The sequence below is a fragment of the Osmerus mordax genome, chromosome 1 (assembly GCF_038355195.1).
Source record: "Osmerus mordax isolate fOsmMor3 chromosome 1, fOsmMor3.pri, whole genome shotgun sequence".
Taxonomy (NCBI): domain Eukaryota; kingdom Metazoa; phylum Chordata; class Actinopteri; order Osmeriformes; family Osmeridae; genus Osmerus; species Osmerus mordax.
The window spans coordinates 16,980,242-16,994,825 of record NC_090050.1 but is presented as its reverse complement, the minus strand read 5'-3'; the positions used below and the strand labels follow the sequence as shown (position 1 = coordinate 16,994,825).

At 42.8% G+C, this 14,584-nt stretch overlaps 2 protein-coding genes across 3 annotated transcripts; both read right to left on the bottom strand.

Annotated features, from left to right (window-relative positions):
• Window positions 1-297: 297 nt before the first annotated feature.
• larp4ab (La ribonucleoprotein 4Ab) lies at window positions 298-12,281 on the bottom strand. 2 transcript variants are annotated; one of them, XM_067235276.1, is made up of 16 exons: window positions 11,856-12,281; window positions 9,630-9,771; window positions 9,154-9,303; window positions 8,861-8,954; window positions 8,620-8,756; window positions 8,402-8,505; window positions 8,153-8,263; window positions 7,798-7,851; window positions 6,840-7,052; window positions 6,203-6,306; window positions 5,383-5,613; window positions 5,041-5,092; window positions 4,784-4,945; window positions 4,556-4,680; window positions 4,288-4,477; window positions 298-4,181 (listed from the first exon to the last, which is right to left on the bottom strand). In XM_067235276.1, the coding sequence occupies exons 1-16, from the start codon at window positions 11,976-11,978 to the stop codon at window positions 3,789-3,791; spliced, it is 2,385 nt and encodes a 794-aa protein (XP_067091377.1). In that variant the 5' UTR covers window positions 11,979-12,281; the 3' UTR covers window positions 298-3,788. The 2 variants fall into 2 exon arrangements, with proteins under 2 accessions (XP_067091377.1, XP_067091384.1); XM_067235283.1 differs by lacking the exon at window positions 8,153-8,263.
• Window positions 12,282-12,983: 702 nt separating this feature from the next.
• pfdn5 (prefoldin 5) lies at window positions 12,984-14,481 on the bottom strand. The gene is made up of 6 exons (XM_067240474.1): window positions 14,397-14,481; window positions 13,883-13,985; window positions 13,761-13,792; window positions 13,490-13,564; window positions 13,275-13,380; window positions 12,984-13,177 (listed from the first exon to the last, which is right to left on the bottom strand). The coding sequence occupies exons 1-6, from the start codon at window positions 14,460-14,462 to the stop codon at window positions 13,098-13,100; spliced, it is 462 nt and encodes a 153-aa protein (XP_067096575.1). The 5' UTR covers window positions 14,463-14,481; the 3' UTR covers window positions 12,984-13,097.
• Between the last annotated feature and the right edge of the window lie 103 nt (window positions 14,482-14,584).

Below are 14,584 nucleotides of genomic sequence, written 5' to 3'. Positions count from 1 at the left end.
GATTATTCTCTTTTTGGAGTTGACTTCACACTACTGTCTGGTTCATTAAACTATGACTGTATTTTAATATGTAATACAGGAAGGTGATCGTGAGAGAGAATAAAATAAGCATTGCAATCCCAAATGTTTGCAATATTGCAACAGATGGTCCCTCAAACCTGTCACTCGCACATCTTGTAATGTACTTATAATGGTTCAAATATATCTTAAGAAGCTCACATCACATTGCCCTAAATATGTCAAACTGAAACGGCCAAACGTACTTATTCATGTGTAAAGTACAAAACCATAGACAGATTGTTAAAAATATATTTATATTTTAATACATTTTTGATTAGCAATGATTCAACAGTCCCCAGACTCTGAACCCACATCATCCCAGTTCACGTTTGAAATTATCATAAAGCTGGATGCCAATCTCATGATCTGAAACAGTAGTATAAGGTCAGGCTAAAACATCTACTACTTATTCGACTACACATAAGCAAATACGCACACAACAAACTCACATTCTCTAAAGCCATATTCTAGCCTCCAGAGCTAAATGTACATAAACGGCATTTTGTCTTTAAAAGTCCTTGTGCTCACAATTTCACAACCAACAAGCCTGTTTTATTCAGTTACATGAATTGTGTTCATCCAACTCACTTTCTTTAAGTAGGAAAGTTTAACACTGAGATAAAGGCACTGGAATTGTGGCTTGGTCAGAATAATGATTATTTAGAGATAGAAGAGCACACATGCACACACACAATCGCGAATAAAGGATCAGGACGAAACCTACAGAACGAGCAGACAGACGTTTAAAATTCATGCACAGGAGACTCAAATCACATTTGGGGTAAAACAAGGATAGTTTGTACTTTATTTTCTTTTAACATTTTTTTTTTGTTCAAACATCTATAGATCAATAATTCAGTGTCTCATTTGTTCACTCATCCTATAAGTCACCTAAATCCCTACACAGCTTCAGCAGAATAGTTGAACAAAAATAAAATCAAAACCCTAATCCTGTAAAATCAGCAATCCTAATCAACACCTTTCCATAAGGCATGTGTCTAAATGATTACAACTTACAGAACAGTTATCATGTTTTGAAACAAGGTTAGTGCATTTAAATTCACAACACCACTAGCTGCTCATGGTTTAGCCATTATTGGATGTCAAATAGAATTTAAAAAGCAGGCCTAAGTAAAGCAATAACGCTGAACTGCTACCAAAACAGCAATGCAGAGTACTTCTTAGGCCATGTCTTAACTAAAGTAATACATACCCCAAATTAATACACACAAATTTGGGGAGAGGAAACACTAACTAGAGAGAAATAAAAAGGTATGCTAGAGTTACAATAAATAAAAAAGCATAAAAAGCATACAAATAAAATCAAACCCAAGTCAGTCAAACGGATACAAGAGGAGCACAAAGAAAAAAATAATATTTAAAAAGAATCAGATAAAAAAAAAAAAAAAATCTATAACACTATCCAGATCAAAGATGATCTTGTGATGTGTAGAAGACGAATCTACTGTACAAGAACATTCAAATCACTAACTGGTGTGGACTAAAGAGTGTGGACTGGTGTGTCCACCAAGAGACTACATTCATTTCAAGCCTTAACTGGCAATCAAAAACACTAAGCATTAACTGAAACATTTGATGGAAATGAAGGGCAAGGGAGTGAGAAACAGTTGATTGGAACTTTGTTCCTGAGATTGTCATTCTGCTTGATTAAATTTGGTCTGGATGGTTTTCAAATTCATTCATACAGAGGCTAAATTAGTTAATTACAAAGTTCGTAAAAGCATAGTAAAAACTGAACAGTTAAAAGTTAAAATGTCTAGTCATCACTAACGTCCACTTCGCAGTTAATGGAAGCACAAAGTATCCAAATATATGATGCGCATGAACATCCTCAAATCATATCCAAGAAGGTACAAAGTCATCAAAACCCAAAACAAGAGTGAAATGTACAAGGAACTTGCATTAATCCTATGAATTTCAGGGCAGAATTTTCTACAATATCTTATTAAAACATTGACACTACCATGATTTCTATCTCTCTGCTTAACGTAACATCAAATTCTGCACAATTGTTTAAATTTTTTAATAATTAGGACATATTTGCTCCTCTAAACTGTCAAACCACAGCAGCACCTCATATTCCTGGACACAAGAACATACATATAATGAAAGCAAAGCTTCTTAAACCAAACCCTCAAATACATAATCTACCACCATGTGCTCAGGAAGACTGCAACGTCATAAAACACAACTTCTGTAATAAGTCGCTCTGGACAATAGCATCTGCTAAATGTAAAAATGTGATGTAAATGTAATGACAGTTTAATTTCATTATCAAAATAATTGCATTATAATGTTAGATTCCACAGTGTTCTGAACCCTCAATGGATGAGTAGGATTCTTAAAGGGATGTGACAGCTCATTTGCACAGCATGCTATTAGAACTCAATGCAATCCCAGTGTGAACCATCTAAATGCCTGGAAGACTGCCCAAAAACTGTTGTGCAGGTATGTTCATGGGGAGAAGTCATGCTTTACAGTACTTAACAAAATGTTAAGACATTGCAAGCCAGTTTAAAATAAGGACCCAATTATGCTGCTTCATGAATCTCAATTAATGAATAATTATTGTTAATGTATCTTAAAAATGCATACACACACACACACACACACACAATACTGCAGAGCCCCCAAAATGTACAGATATGTACACTATTACACCTGGAGGACAATGCCAGCCCCAATTCTTGACAAGCTCAAAACCAAACCAGGCATCAGCCCTCTCAAGCAGTCACACCACACCCCTACCCTCTTCCTGTTCAGCTTAATCCCAAACCAATCACCTACTGGGGAGAGGCTTTCAAAATGATGAGAACCTCATGTCAAAGTGACAGGTCTCACATCATAAAAGACAAATCGGTTCATTTCTCCCATCTTTGCATGACACAAGTAAACATGTACCATAGTCACAATATAAATTTTAAATGAGACCATGCCCATTATTTGAAACATAACCCCCTCATGTTGCCTTCTGACATTCTTACCACAGTTATTTCCAACTCCTAGCTGTCACATGAAGTCGGTTCACCAAAACCTGCAGCTTCCCATCACAAATCTACCAGCCTGCTAAACCATCTTACAGATATGACTAGTTCCTTCTCATACACACATTTCAGTGTCACAAACAGTTAACCAACAACCATCTGTAAAATTCAGGGAAAGCTAGTCAATTTCAATGTCAATTAATTAGGATGTGTCTACTCCCTACAGTTTCAATTGCCTTATTGTATTGCATATCAAATTTGTTTACAAATGCGTGTTAACAGGTCTTAGTTTTTCTTCAAAACCGGTACTCTGGATATGCATGGCATTAACGTGTTTTATTACTACCTACCCCAAAACTCAATTTACAACCAACAATAAGCATAGTCAGATTTAGCCAGGGGGAAAATGGTCACGCAAATCCTTCAAATTTTTCATATGGAGGCTGCTGTTCAACATCCCTTACGTGGTCCATCTATCCAGTCTAATTAATGTGCGACACCCCTGCCCCTAATAGCTCTATACTTGTGGACGTTCCCAGTCGTTGGCCTGAGTAGGGCACAACAAAAGGAGGACCTTATAGAACACCCAAGTTCTTCAATCCAATAATATTTATATGTTCATATATCTCTCTATACATACACACATACATTTATACATATATACGTATACAGATTTGTGATGATTTATTCCTGTAAGTCCACTGATTGTTGTTGTGTTGTTATCTACTTTGGTGACCGAGGGGGAATATTCTGCTCCTTGCCACTCCGTCTGGCACCTCCCTGAGGGGAGATTCGTCGACCAATGGGATAGGACCTCTGATGATGATCGCGGATCTTTAGCCCCACCCCACCACGGGTGTCACGGTTGCCTCCACGGTATGAGCCCAGTGGGGCACGGGCGGCACGGCCTTCACCGTTTCTCTCATAGGGTTTCTCTGACCTGTCAGAATTGCTGCTGGGAGATGAGGCGGACTCTTCTACCTTGTTAACCCGCAACTCCCTCAGGGGTTGGCTGGTTGAAGAGGGGGTGGGTGGGGGGGGCGATAGGCTGGGTGTGGGTGGTGGGTCCTTGGCTGGCCGCTGGCACACTTCAGCGTAGCTCAGCTTCCTTGGCTCCTGGAGGAGCAGACACATGAGGGAGGAAGAACAGACGATAGGTAAAACGCCACAGACATGGGCACTGACAGACCATTCCACCCAATTAAACTTCACCAAGACTTACCTGTGCAGGCGTGAGGACAGAGACAGTGGGGGTCGTTGTTGTGGGGCACACTGGCTGGCTGCGGGCGGGCTTGCTAGCAGGCACAGGCAGAGGTGAGGCTGGCAGAGAGGCGGCTGGGGCAGGGGGCGGGGCTGTCTCCTTAGGGGCTGGAGGCTCGGACGTTTCCACATCCTTTACCTGATGAGCAACACTACCCAGACCAGAGAGGATAACGATTACTGGAATTGTTCGATACATTTTTATGAATGCATGTGCCGCTGCACAGTACCTTGGGACAGGGGGCTCCACGGTGGGTGGAGTGGCTTTGGGGGTTGTTGCAGTGGGACTTGGGGTGTTCACACCGTCCTGCTGGGCAGTGCAGGGAGGCACCGCACTCTCTTGTTTGACCTCAAACTGAAAATAAGACTTGATTTAGGAAGCATTACAACAACGTCTAACTATTGACACCATACATGAAACGTAGGCACATTCAAATACAAATCAATTGCCACATTACCTTGTCGCTAGCCTTAAGACCTCGCACCACGTCAGACATGCGCGTCTCCAGCACAGTCTCTCCCTGCGTACTGACTACACACCCTGGCAACGGGGGGAAGTTGGAGGTCGCCAGGTCAAACTTGGGAGGCGGTACCTTGACCTCGGCCAAGGGGATGGACCTCTGCAAATCCAAACAAGAGCTCTGTTACACAAAATCCATCCACAGCTCTTCTTCTGGGATGAGAGCAGGCACCAGAAGAGAATCCTTCTACTGACCGAGGTCCGCTCGTCCTCTCTCCGCCTCCGCACACCTCTGTAGCTTCCTCTCCTAAAAAATAATGTCATTGTTACACACACACAGTTGATGATGGATGATCTGCCGCAGTGCAGACATGATGTGGAAAGGTTACAAAACCTCTTATGAGGTGGCATGATTTTAATGTCGTACATGTTTGTGAAACGAGGAAAGAGTTTGAATGATCACATTAAGTCATCGGGCCTCTCACAGGGCCAAGTGGAACTAATAGAAGAATAAGAAAGGGTGAATCCCCATCCATCCCCTCTGTGCTACACGAGGTCAACCTTCCCCAGAGTGCTGTGTGAGGGCTAAGGACTCACCGGCCACGGCCAGCTATGCCCATGTCTGCGCTGGCGTCTGAGGTCAGTGGCATGGTATCCCTGAGGGTGAGGGGAGAAGCAGGCTCTTGGGTGGTGTGCAGAGGGCCTCCGGCTGCAGTTCTGGGGGGCTGGGTGCTGGAGGGGCCAGAGAGACCGTCCACCAGTGGGACTGGGGTCACACAGGGAGGGGAGGGCGCGTCCCCAGGCCTGGGCTGGCTTTTCACGTGGTTCCTGACAACAGAGGGGACTGTCACAATTATGGCTTTTACAGATTTAAAAGATGAGGGTCCAGTTGGTTCATGGGTGAGGATCATGCAGACAAGGCACTCAAAGTGAACACTTAGATGGATGTTGTGGGGGCTCTTAATGCATGCTACTGCACAGACTCTGAGAATGAAATTGGAGCAAACTAAAACCAAACTACAAACTTTCCAAACCCCAGATAGCACTTTCAGATTATGGCATTGTGTCTATCACAGCTTAGCTGGAAAAGCTTTGCTTTCACATTCATGAGAAAGGGAACCCCACACTGTAGCACTCCCTGAAGGACGCCTTAATGTAGATGATACCGTGATGCAGTGAGACAAATACTAATGGCAAAGACATGTGATCATCTATACCTGAAGGCATTGATTACATTTTTCCTGGAATAGAGGGGGGCACTGTGGAATAGGGAAGGTAAGATGCAACTAATTATTAACAGCCAATATAATACAAGTACATCTGTCACAGGTAGGGAGTGAAATAGTGAAATCTGTTCACTGGATCACGTCTCTAGTGTGCTTCTGAGATGGAGCGCCACACCCTGAAGGAGACCTACCGGGTCCTGTTGAAGGGCCGGCCCAGGCTCAGGGGACTGGAGCCTAGCTTGTAGTTTCCAGCGGTGCTGAAGCCGTTAACAAAGCCACTGTTGGGGAATGGGGCCTGGATCGGGGGGGGGGGGGGGGGGGGGGGGGGGGGGGGAATTCACACGGTGCCAAAAAAGGTCATCAATTACCAACAGCTATTCTCAACAGCATGACTTGATAGGCGTGGCTGAGGACAAGCTGATTCAGACAGACAGAAGAGGACTACATTTCCTTATGTCATCAAGACTGTGACCCTGGCGTGCAGAGTTGTGGCTATGACTTAAAGCCGAGCCATGCTGCATCACCTGTCGGGTGAAACGGGATGCAAGAGTATCCACTTTGGCTCAGACCCCCACTGTATACCCTCAGATCTCATAATCTTACTGGTCACTGGGCAGGCCCCTGATACTAACCACGTAGGGGGAAAGAGGGAGAGGAAGAGGGGAGGAGGGAAGAGAGGAGTTGGAGGGAGTAGATTAGACCCATGTGGTTAGCTCAGTGCCTGAAATCCCTCAATGCGTTCAGTTGTCATCATTGGGTCAGTTGGGGGTCAAAGTTCTTTGTGTAAAGAACAAGCATCTAAAGAAACATGCAGAGACATCTACTTACCAGTGGTGTCTCAAAGTAAGGAGTGGGTGAGGGGTTCCATGTGGGGGGCACCAGAGGGTAGAGCGGGTACTGCTGAGGGGGGCTGTACATCTGCTGCATGTAGACGGGGGTGCTGTACTGGTTCTGGTTCTGGGAGTGCTGGCTGTACACGCTGGAGTCCACGCTGCGGTAGCCATTCTTAGCGTAGAATGTACTGATGGCCTTGATTCGTGCCTTGAGGAGAGGAAGGACATTGTGTGTGTATACAGAGAGAGGAATAAGAATAGAGCATTAGTGCACAGGTTAGAACATTAATAACACACAACAGTTCCAATCCAGTTCCCCGTCCCGTCCCGTGAAAGCTGCACTCCTAGTTCCCCTCAGATCTCATAATCTCACGGTCACTAGGCCAGAGAACACTGTGCTGACGGAGAGTTGGGAGGGAGGGAGGGATGGAGAGGAGAAAGATGAGGATGAGTGAGAGAGGGAAGTTAGACGGGAATAAAGATGGAGATTTAAAGAGATGAGCCTCTCCACAGCCACGGTGAACCTGGGTCCTTCCAAGCGCGATACTGATCATCACAGGGGGGTATGGCAGAGCTTGCTGAAACTTGAGCAATGGATAAAAGGCTTTGCTAATCAATTCTAAGATCATATCTGGGAATGTGTGTATAATATGTCCATGTTAAATGGAATCATTGAGTCATCATTGGCAACATAAAGGTTTTTAAAATGATGGTTGACTGAATGTGGAGCGTGCCATATCAAGAAAGCCGAGTGAGGTCAAGGCCTTTGGCACCTTATTGGCTAAATCCTTATCAAACCATTGGACATGGAAAAAAAAAAGGGAAGGGTCACCTTTCAGGGTAGCCAACAGATATCACATCAATAACTGCAACTCACTGACCTCATACAAGCTGCCTACTGCAAGCATTAGACTACCCCTAACCTTGTCTGGATGAGTATGTACAATACTCACCATAATGGGTTTTCCCTGAAATGTTTTTACTTCCTCTCTTAGGTATCTGTGGGCCTGGAGGAGGAAAATAAATAAGTCAGTGAACTGGTCATATAAAGTTAGATCAGAAATACACATTCTTCATACACTTTATTCAAAATAAAATTTGCCAGAGGAAGCTAATTTGATATTAGAAGTGTTTTACATATTTATTATTATTTTTTTGCCTCTGCTTCAGGAAAGAGTTGGGTTTTGCATTCCTGTTAGGGTGAGTGATGGGTGGAGTGTGTAGTTATACTATATACACACACAATACTTGTATATCATGTAGATGCTAAAACACTAATATAGACAGATGCAAATAATAAAAACCTACCTGTTGTGCATCTGTGTCCGACTGGAATGTTATGTACCAGTTGTTGTTGTGTGCAAATTCAACACTAATCACTTTTGGACAGTTGTCATTCTGGAACAGGGCCTCCACTTCCTGGAGACAGAAACCCACTCAGGAGGTAGCTCATGAAGCTATGCCCACTCATGCTGAGGGGACTACGCAAACAACCACAAGAACAAGGCTCCATCTAATCCCCTTCGACTTTTGACCAGGCCATGTACCCTTCCTTACCTCCACAGGTGTGGTCTCGGGGACCTCCCTCAGGATGATGATGCAGCGCTTGTGGTTGGGTCGTACCCTCTCCCCTGTCTCATCTACTTGCACCATTGGAGAGGCTGGAACCAAGAGCGAGAGATATTGACAACCATCTCCATGCACGTCAAGGCGCACAAATGGATTGGAGGGAAAGATCTGGGCTAGGTTCCAGTTCCTAGGAGGCTGGGGTTTACCTCTCAGCACTTTGAGGATGATGTCCATGTCAGTAGTGAGAACCTTGATGTCCTCCATGCTGGCGATCGTCCAGATGGGGACAAATTGATCGCTGTCCATCTGGGACATCAGGTACAGGTCCTTACACAGATTCTCTCTGCACACAAACACACAAATTGACAAGACACAATAATGAGCCTGAACGGAACGCCCAGAACCTTCTGAATCAACATCAGCTGAGGTTTTTGTTTGGTCCCTCACCTGGAGAAGCAGAACTCAAGCTGTTTCTTCAGGGACTCGCACAGGCTCTCTTCAGAGAGCGGCTGCTGCTGCTGTTCCAGAATCTCTCCCTCCACTACAAAACAGGCCAGAAACAAACATTATTATCCTCTGTGCTTCAAATCAGTCGATTTACAAAGTATCTAGTAAATTATTAAAATAGGAGTTCCAAAAGCATAATATTGAAACAACGTTAATACAGCAAAGTTAACATTCCCTAAATCAAAATGTCTACTGCTCTCTAAACCATCTGGTGTTGATCACTGCTTACTCACCTGTTGGGTCAGTCAGAGGCTCATACATGGGAAAGGCCAGGTCAGAGTGGTCCAGGCCATTCATCACTCCCCCAGGGGTCACAGTAGCACTGCTGTCTGACAGGTCAGGATACTCTATGCTATACTCCTTCCCCACAGCAGGGGGAGTCTCTGAGTAGTCAGAAAGACAAGAGGAGGCATGAACAAGATAAGACTGGGCAACCAGAGGGAGTCAGCGTCAAGGTTGGACCTGCCTGATAATGTAATCCTGATTTGTTTTCAGTGCCTCAGAAAGCAGGGTTAAAAACGAGTTTGGGCCCTGATTATATAGGCATAATATTTAAAGGCCCCCATCCCGTCTCCCAAGACAACACAAGCAAAAACTGTGATTAGACAAAGTCAAAAGGGCAGCACAAGGTCTCAGTAGACGTGGAGAAGATTTGTGTAGGTCACTGGTAGCTGTAAAACTACAAGCACACCATGTGCATGGTTCTCACCCTCAGTCATATCAGCAGAAGAAGGGGAGGTCTGCTGCAAGTGGGAGCCTTCAGTCCCTTCCTCTGGAACCTGGTCCTGGGGGGCAGAGACCTCTTGCCACACTTTGGCGTTGGGGTTCAAGCCAGCTCCTTTTGTGGTGACCTGCACAATTGACATAGATAGACCTAATAAAGCCTAAACAAGTTTGTACAGAAGATAGAACATATGAAGATATTCATGAATCTAAAACGCAATTTACAACTTTGGGCAGTGTTTTCATTTATGTCAACATTGCGCTACAAGGGTCATACTAAAAGTGTGTGTGTGTGTGTGTTGGGGGAGAAGAGTGGAAGTTCTAATTCTGATGAGTGGCCATTCACTAAGCTTCAAATTACATCTTTGTCCTTGAATAGAAAGTCACATCCACACAAAGCAAATGGCCTAAATATTTGCACATTACTACTGTAGTCGTTTGAGGGCACCTTGAAATCCGCGGACTTGTATGGATAACTAATATATTATAAGCATCTGTGGTAATAGTGCATCTGTGTGGGTCGCTTCTCCATGTACCGACTTGAAAAGAGCTTATCTGATTAGGTGGTTAGTATCAGTCACTCAAACCTAGGGCAATACAGCGCTACCCCAGAGTTGAAAACCGAAGCAAATCTAATACGTAACTAATCAAAAAATGTGACAATTAATGCCTTATATAAACAAAATAAGTTATACCCTAGTTATTCACTTCTTTATTATTGAGCTATTACGTTTATGTTGGGTTACAATTGTTACGTTACACAATTGAGTCCTATTGGCCATACTAGTGACCTTTGGATGCCAGTAAGACATTCGGTAGCTATCATCCAACTACTCTAAAATAGTTGACTAAGACTAGCTTTGCATACCAACGAATGACCGTCAGTGAATGTAAACTGTGACCCATGTTAGAGTATTAATATGATACTATTTTCAACATTAGCGGGCGCAATATGATTAAACCAAACTTTTCAGAAGCATGGCTTGCAGCAATGACGACATAGCCTACCTCGACAAATAACAGCATTGTATCTTCCTCGCAAGGTCGAGTCTACTCGCTGGCCACACTTAATAGATGTAGCCAGCCAATCCGAAATTGTATAAAAAATTGCGTTTTTAGTTCAAAGATATATTTCAACTAAACAAATTGTTCGAAAGAAACCACATGCAACACTGAAAGAGCCCTCCTCGGCCGGAATAATTCATTGGTTATCGTGGTCCATTAGACTCCGCCTCTCAGACAGTCACATGTACAGACACACTTATGTGGCTCGCCTATTTTTTCATTCACACATTTTGCCCTTGTGATCATACGTCTAACGCTCCCGACTCCGCATTGGTTAGAGCCATGTGTCAATCAAAACTTTTTTTTTTAACTGACACGAAAGAGGAGCACATGGCAGTATGGTGTTTCGAGAGAGATAAAAGACATTCAGAATAAATATGTACTTTTGTTGACATCAATACAAATCGGTGCCTGGTTTAATACTACACGAACTTTTATAAATACATCTGAAAAATGTAAAAATGCTACCCAACTTCATAAATAGAATCAGTTATGTCACAGCGGGTTCTTCAGACACTGGGGGGTTGGGCAAGTTCTTTGGCACCATCTAGCAAGCTAATAGCTAGCTAGCTAGCTAGACTAACGTAGTTCTACATTTTTCAAAACAGATTAAGGAAGTTAGGCATATTAAGTCATTTTTAAGTAAATACAATGGCTATCTCGATAGAACGCAAAAGTGGAATACGAAGTGCTAAAGTTAACAAGCTAACCTTAACTTAGCTATTACTGCCTAGCTTAGTGTGAGCTCAGTCATTCATATTGTTCAATAATGACCATTCCATTACAGTAACGGTTCTACTTGTGTATGAGGGATCAATGCAAGACAAGGGATTTGCCTATCAATAAGTGAGCAATGTGTGTTGGCAACTGGCGACTGCTAGCCCTGTGGCTAACTATCAGTTCAGAAACATACATTCATTAGCCAGCAGCCACCTGTCGTTCTCAAACTCAGCTTAGCTAGATATCTAGACACACAATCCCGGCGCAGCCTCATTTGTAATTTTAACAGCATTGCATAGCAGTACAGTACACAAACTCAACGTTGCAATACTTTGGTCAACATTTGCCTGACTTGACGTCTACATCTCTAAAGATGCCATGTCCTTTGAGTGATAAGGTTGCTTGACGGCACCAGGCCTCAACTCACCATGCCGCCTTGATCCACGCTGTTTTCTGATAGTTTCTCTTCTTGTCCACAAGCACGGCGATCCGATCCTAGGATGATCACCTCCTTCTGCGGCTCCTGACCCTGCTCAATTTCAGAACTCATCGGCCGCTCCTGACTCCACTACCCGCAGTATCCCCCGTCCCCCGTCTCTTTCGCCACTCTCCTTCCTCAACCAGCACCAGCGTGACTCTGAGCAACAAGCTAGCTAGCTGAGTGTCGAAGTAGCGTAGCTAGCAACTTGCGGTTGTTTCTAATTCGTTCCCAACGCGGTACAGTAAATTAGATTAATAACTATCTAAAAAATTATATATGAAATCAAATAACAAGATTCAATATGCATTCGTATATTACAGAAATGCTCTCATTCCTAACCATGCAACGAAAGACCTTTCAAAACGACGCTGACATCAAGTTCGCCCTCAGCCACCGTCCCGAAAGACTGTGCGACCGGTTACCGCCTCCATCGCTCTTTCCCTGGCAACAGTGCAACACTCACGCTGCATTGCATAGCAACCAGTGGGCCCGCATAGCGACAGCGCGAGTTGAGAACTGCAGCTGCAGCAAGCGCTCCAGCATGCGATGACATATAGCTTGCACGTTGGAAATTGAGTCATGTGCTTCAACTTATGTGACCCGGGCATCACATACCATCGAAATGTTATGTTCTTCACGGGCAGCTTATTGATCAGTATGAGCATTATTCACTAATTATTCAAAGCAGCGTTATAGTTATACTTTTCTTTCTGGCATTTATACATAGGCTCCCAAAAATGATTTCTCCGCCACAAAATGAAAGGTAATTTCAGTAAAAAAACAAGTGTTCTTTAGGCTACCATCTGTGGGATGGGGTGCATTTGAGTAAATTAAATGTCCAGAAAACTTGCTGTTATTAATTTATATGTTAAGTATATTTGATTTAACATAACAGTTTAACTACAATCTTTAATAACCAATTTTTTAGGAACTGCACAGTAAAACAAGCATTACATTGTTGGGACACAATCCCCAGACTCAACATCCAAATAACATGAACAGACCATAGCCATCGTAACACTATACAGATCTCATGTGTGTTTCAGTATGACAAAGAAAAATGAAAGTCTGATCCTCAGTTACAGATATTATGAATGATTTAATTTTGCACAATAATGCCGTAGTAAAGCATGGAAATTAAAAAACAAATTCCTGTAGAGAGAAAGCAGACCCCAGCTCTCTCAGACATTAAGCCTTGGTGGTTCCCGACTGTGCTGCCTGTTGACTTTGAAGCTGCTGGATTTTGATGTTCATCACCTCAATCACAGCTATCAAAAATAGAAAAGGCGACCGCATGCGTCAATATTGTCACATTTTAATTAAAGTTGTTGCATTTTTGTATGAACATAAAACTTTGACATTTACCTTGTTTCATTGAATGCTTTTCCTGTAAGGCTGGCTGAATCTTCTCTATCTGCTTGGTGAGGAAGTCGATTTTGCGCTTGAAAAACTCCTTTGTGTCCCCAACATTCTACCCAAACAATTCAGAAAATAAAGTTTATATACACCAGTAGAAATTAACTGTTGCAATCCAAGTTATAATATCATAGTTATATATATCATAGTTATTTTATTCTAACCTTTTCCACATAGTATCCGGTTCCCACATCCACTAAAACATGCTCAACATCATTTAGAGTTCCTGGAACATACATCTAATTGCAGATGTTAAGGGAAATAACAAACGAAAACAAACACTCATGGGTCTGCATTAATCACAGGTTCAAAGAAACTGTCCCATTAAATTAGAGATGGCTTCTTACGTGGCTACATTCACTGCCACAAAACCTTTTACATAACATCTAAAGACTGTAGAAATCTCTACTTGGTTTACACAACACACAAGGATACAGAGCTGGTGAGAGGTACTAGTAATTCCTTTCCTTAAAAGAAAAGAGAGAAGTTGTCAGAACAATCTGGAAACAATATCATGAAATAAAAGACTGGTGTAAAGCTAGTTATTTGTTTCTCACCAGCATTGTTTTTGTTGAGAACACTCAGGCTGTCCTTAGCTTCTACATATTTTGTCTGGACAACTTTGAGCTGACCGATTGAGGAGGTCAGAAACTCGGTTTCCTGCAAAGCATTGGAAAATCAAAAAGAAAGGCACTTAATATTGGTTGGTTTATGGAGACCACCAGATGACATATATGGTGACTCCGAAGAGTGAAACTGTCACATTATATATAAAAATATAAGTAGGCTACTTAAAATGTTGAATGTCCACAATTACACGTCAATAGTCTGTCCCAATTATCTAGCAAGGAGATAGTAAGGACTAGCTGAAAATGACCTGGCAGCTATCAAGAATTTACTCTACTAACTGGGGTTAGAATAGGTAGCATAGATAGCTAGCCATGTAGCCAACAGGCTACAGTAGCTAACATTCCGCTGTTGTGTGGCACTTCTTAATGATATTTGTCCCGTAAAATAAATAATTATCGAAAGATCACACCCACATATATTAATAATGTTCCACTAAATTACCTGCTCTAGTTGGGTTTTTAGTCCCTCTAGCTGAGGAAGAGAAAGCTCTGTCAGATTCACAGCCATGTTGAAAGTGTGAGACAGGTGACCCACGGAAGTATTTCGTGACAGAGAAAACGCCCTTTTCTATAAAAGGGAGTATGTTACGACGTACTGCCCCCTAGCAGTATGGAGCAAAAGGAAAGCGT

Bases quoted from the DNA above. Each gene is read 5' to 3' on its own strand.
- larp4ab (XM_067235276.1), bottom strand. From the start codon at position 11,978: ATGAGTTCTGAAATTGAGCAGGGTCAGGAGCCGCAGAAGGAGGTGATC. The intron at 8,757-8,860 runs GTGAGGGACCAA...GTTTGTGTGCAG, and splicing joins CTTGAGTTCTGCTTCTCCAG to AGAGAATCTGTGTAAGGACC. The intron at 5,614-6,202 runs GTAGGTCTCCTT...CTCTGTTGTCAG, and splicing joins CGGCCCTTCAACAGGACCCG to GAACCACGTGAAAAGCCAGC.
- pfdn5 (XM_067240474.1), bottom strand. From the start codon at position 14,462: ATGGCTGTGAATCTGACAGAGCTTTCTCTTCCTCAGCTAGAGGGACTA. The intron at 13,793-13,882 runs GTGAGAAACAAA...TTTTCTTTTAAG, and splicing joins TCTCAACAAAAACAATGCTG to GAAAGGAATTACTAGTACCT. The intron at 13,178-13,274 runs GTAAATGTCAAA...TATTTTTGATAG, and splicing joins AAAGCATTCAATGAAACAAG to CTGTGATTGAGGTGATGAAC.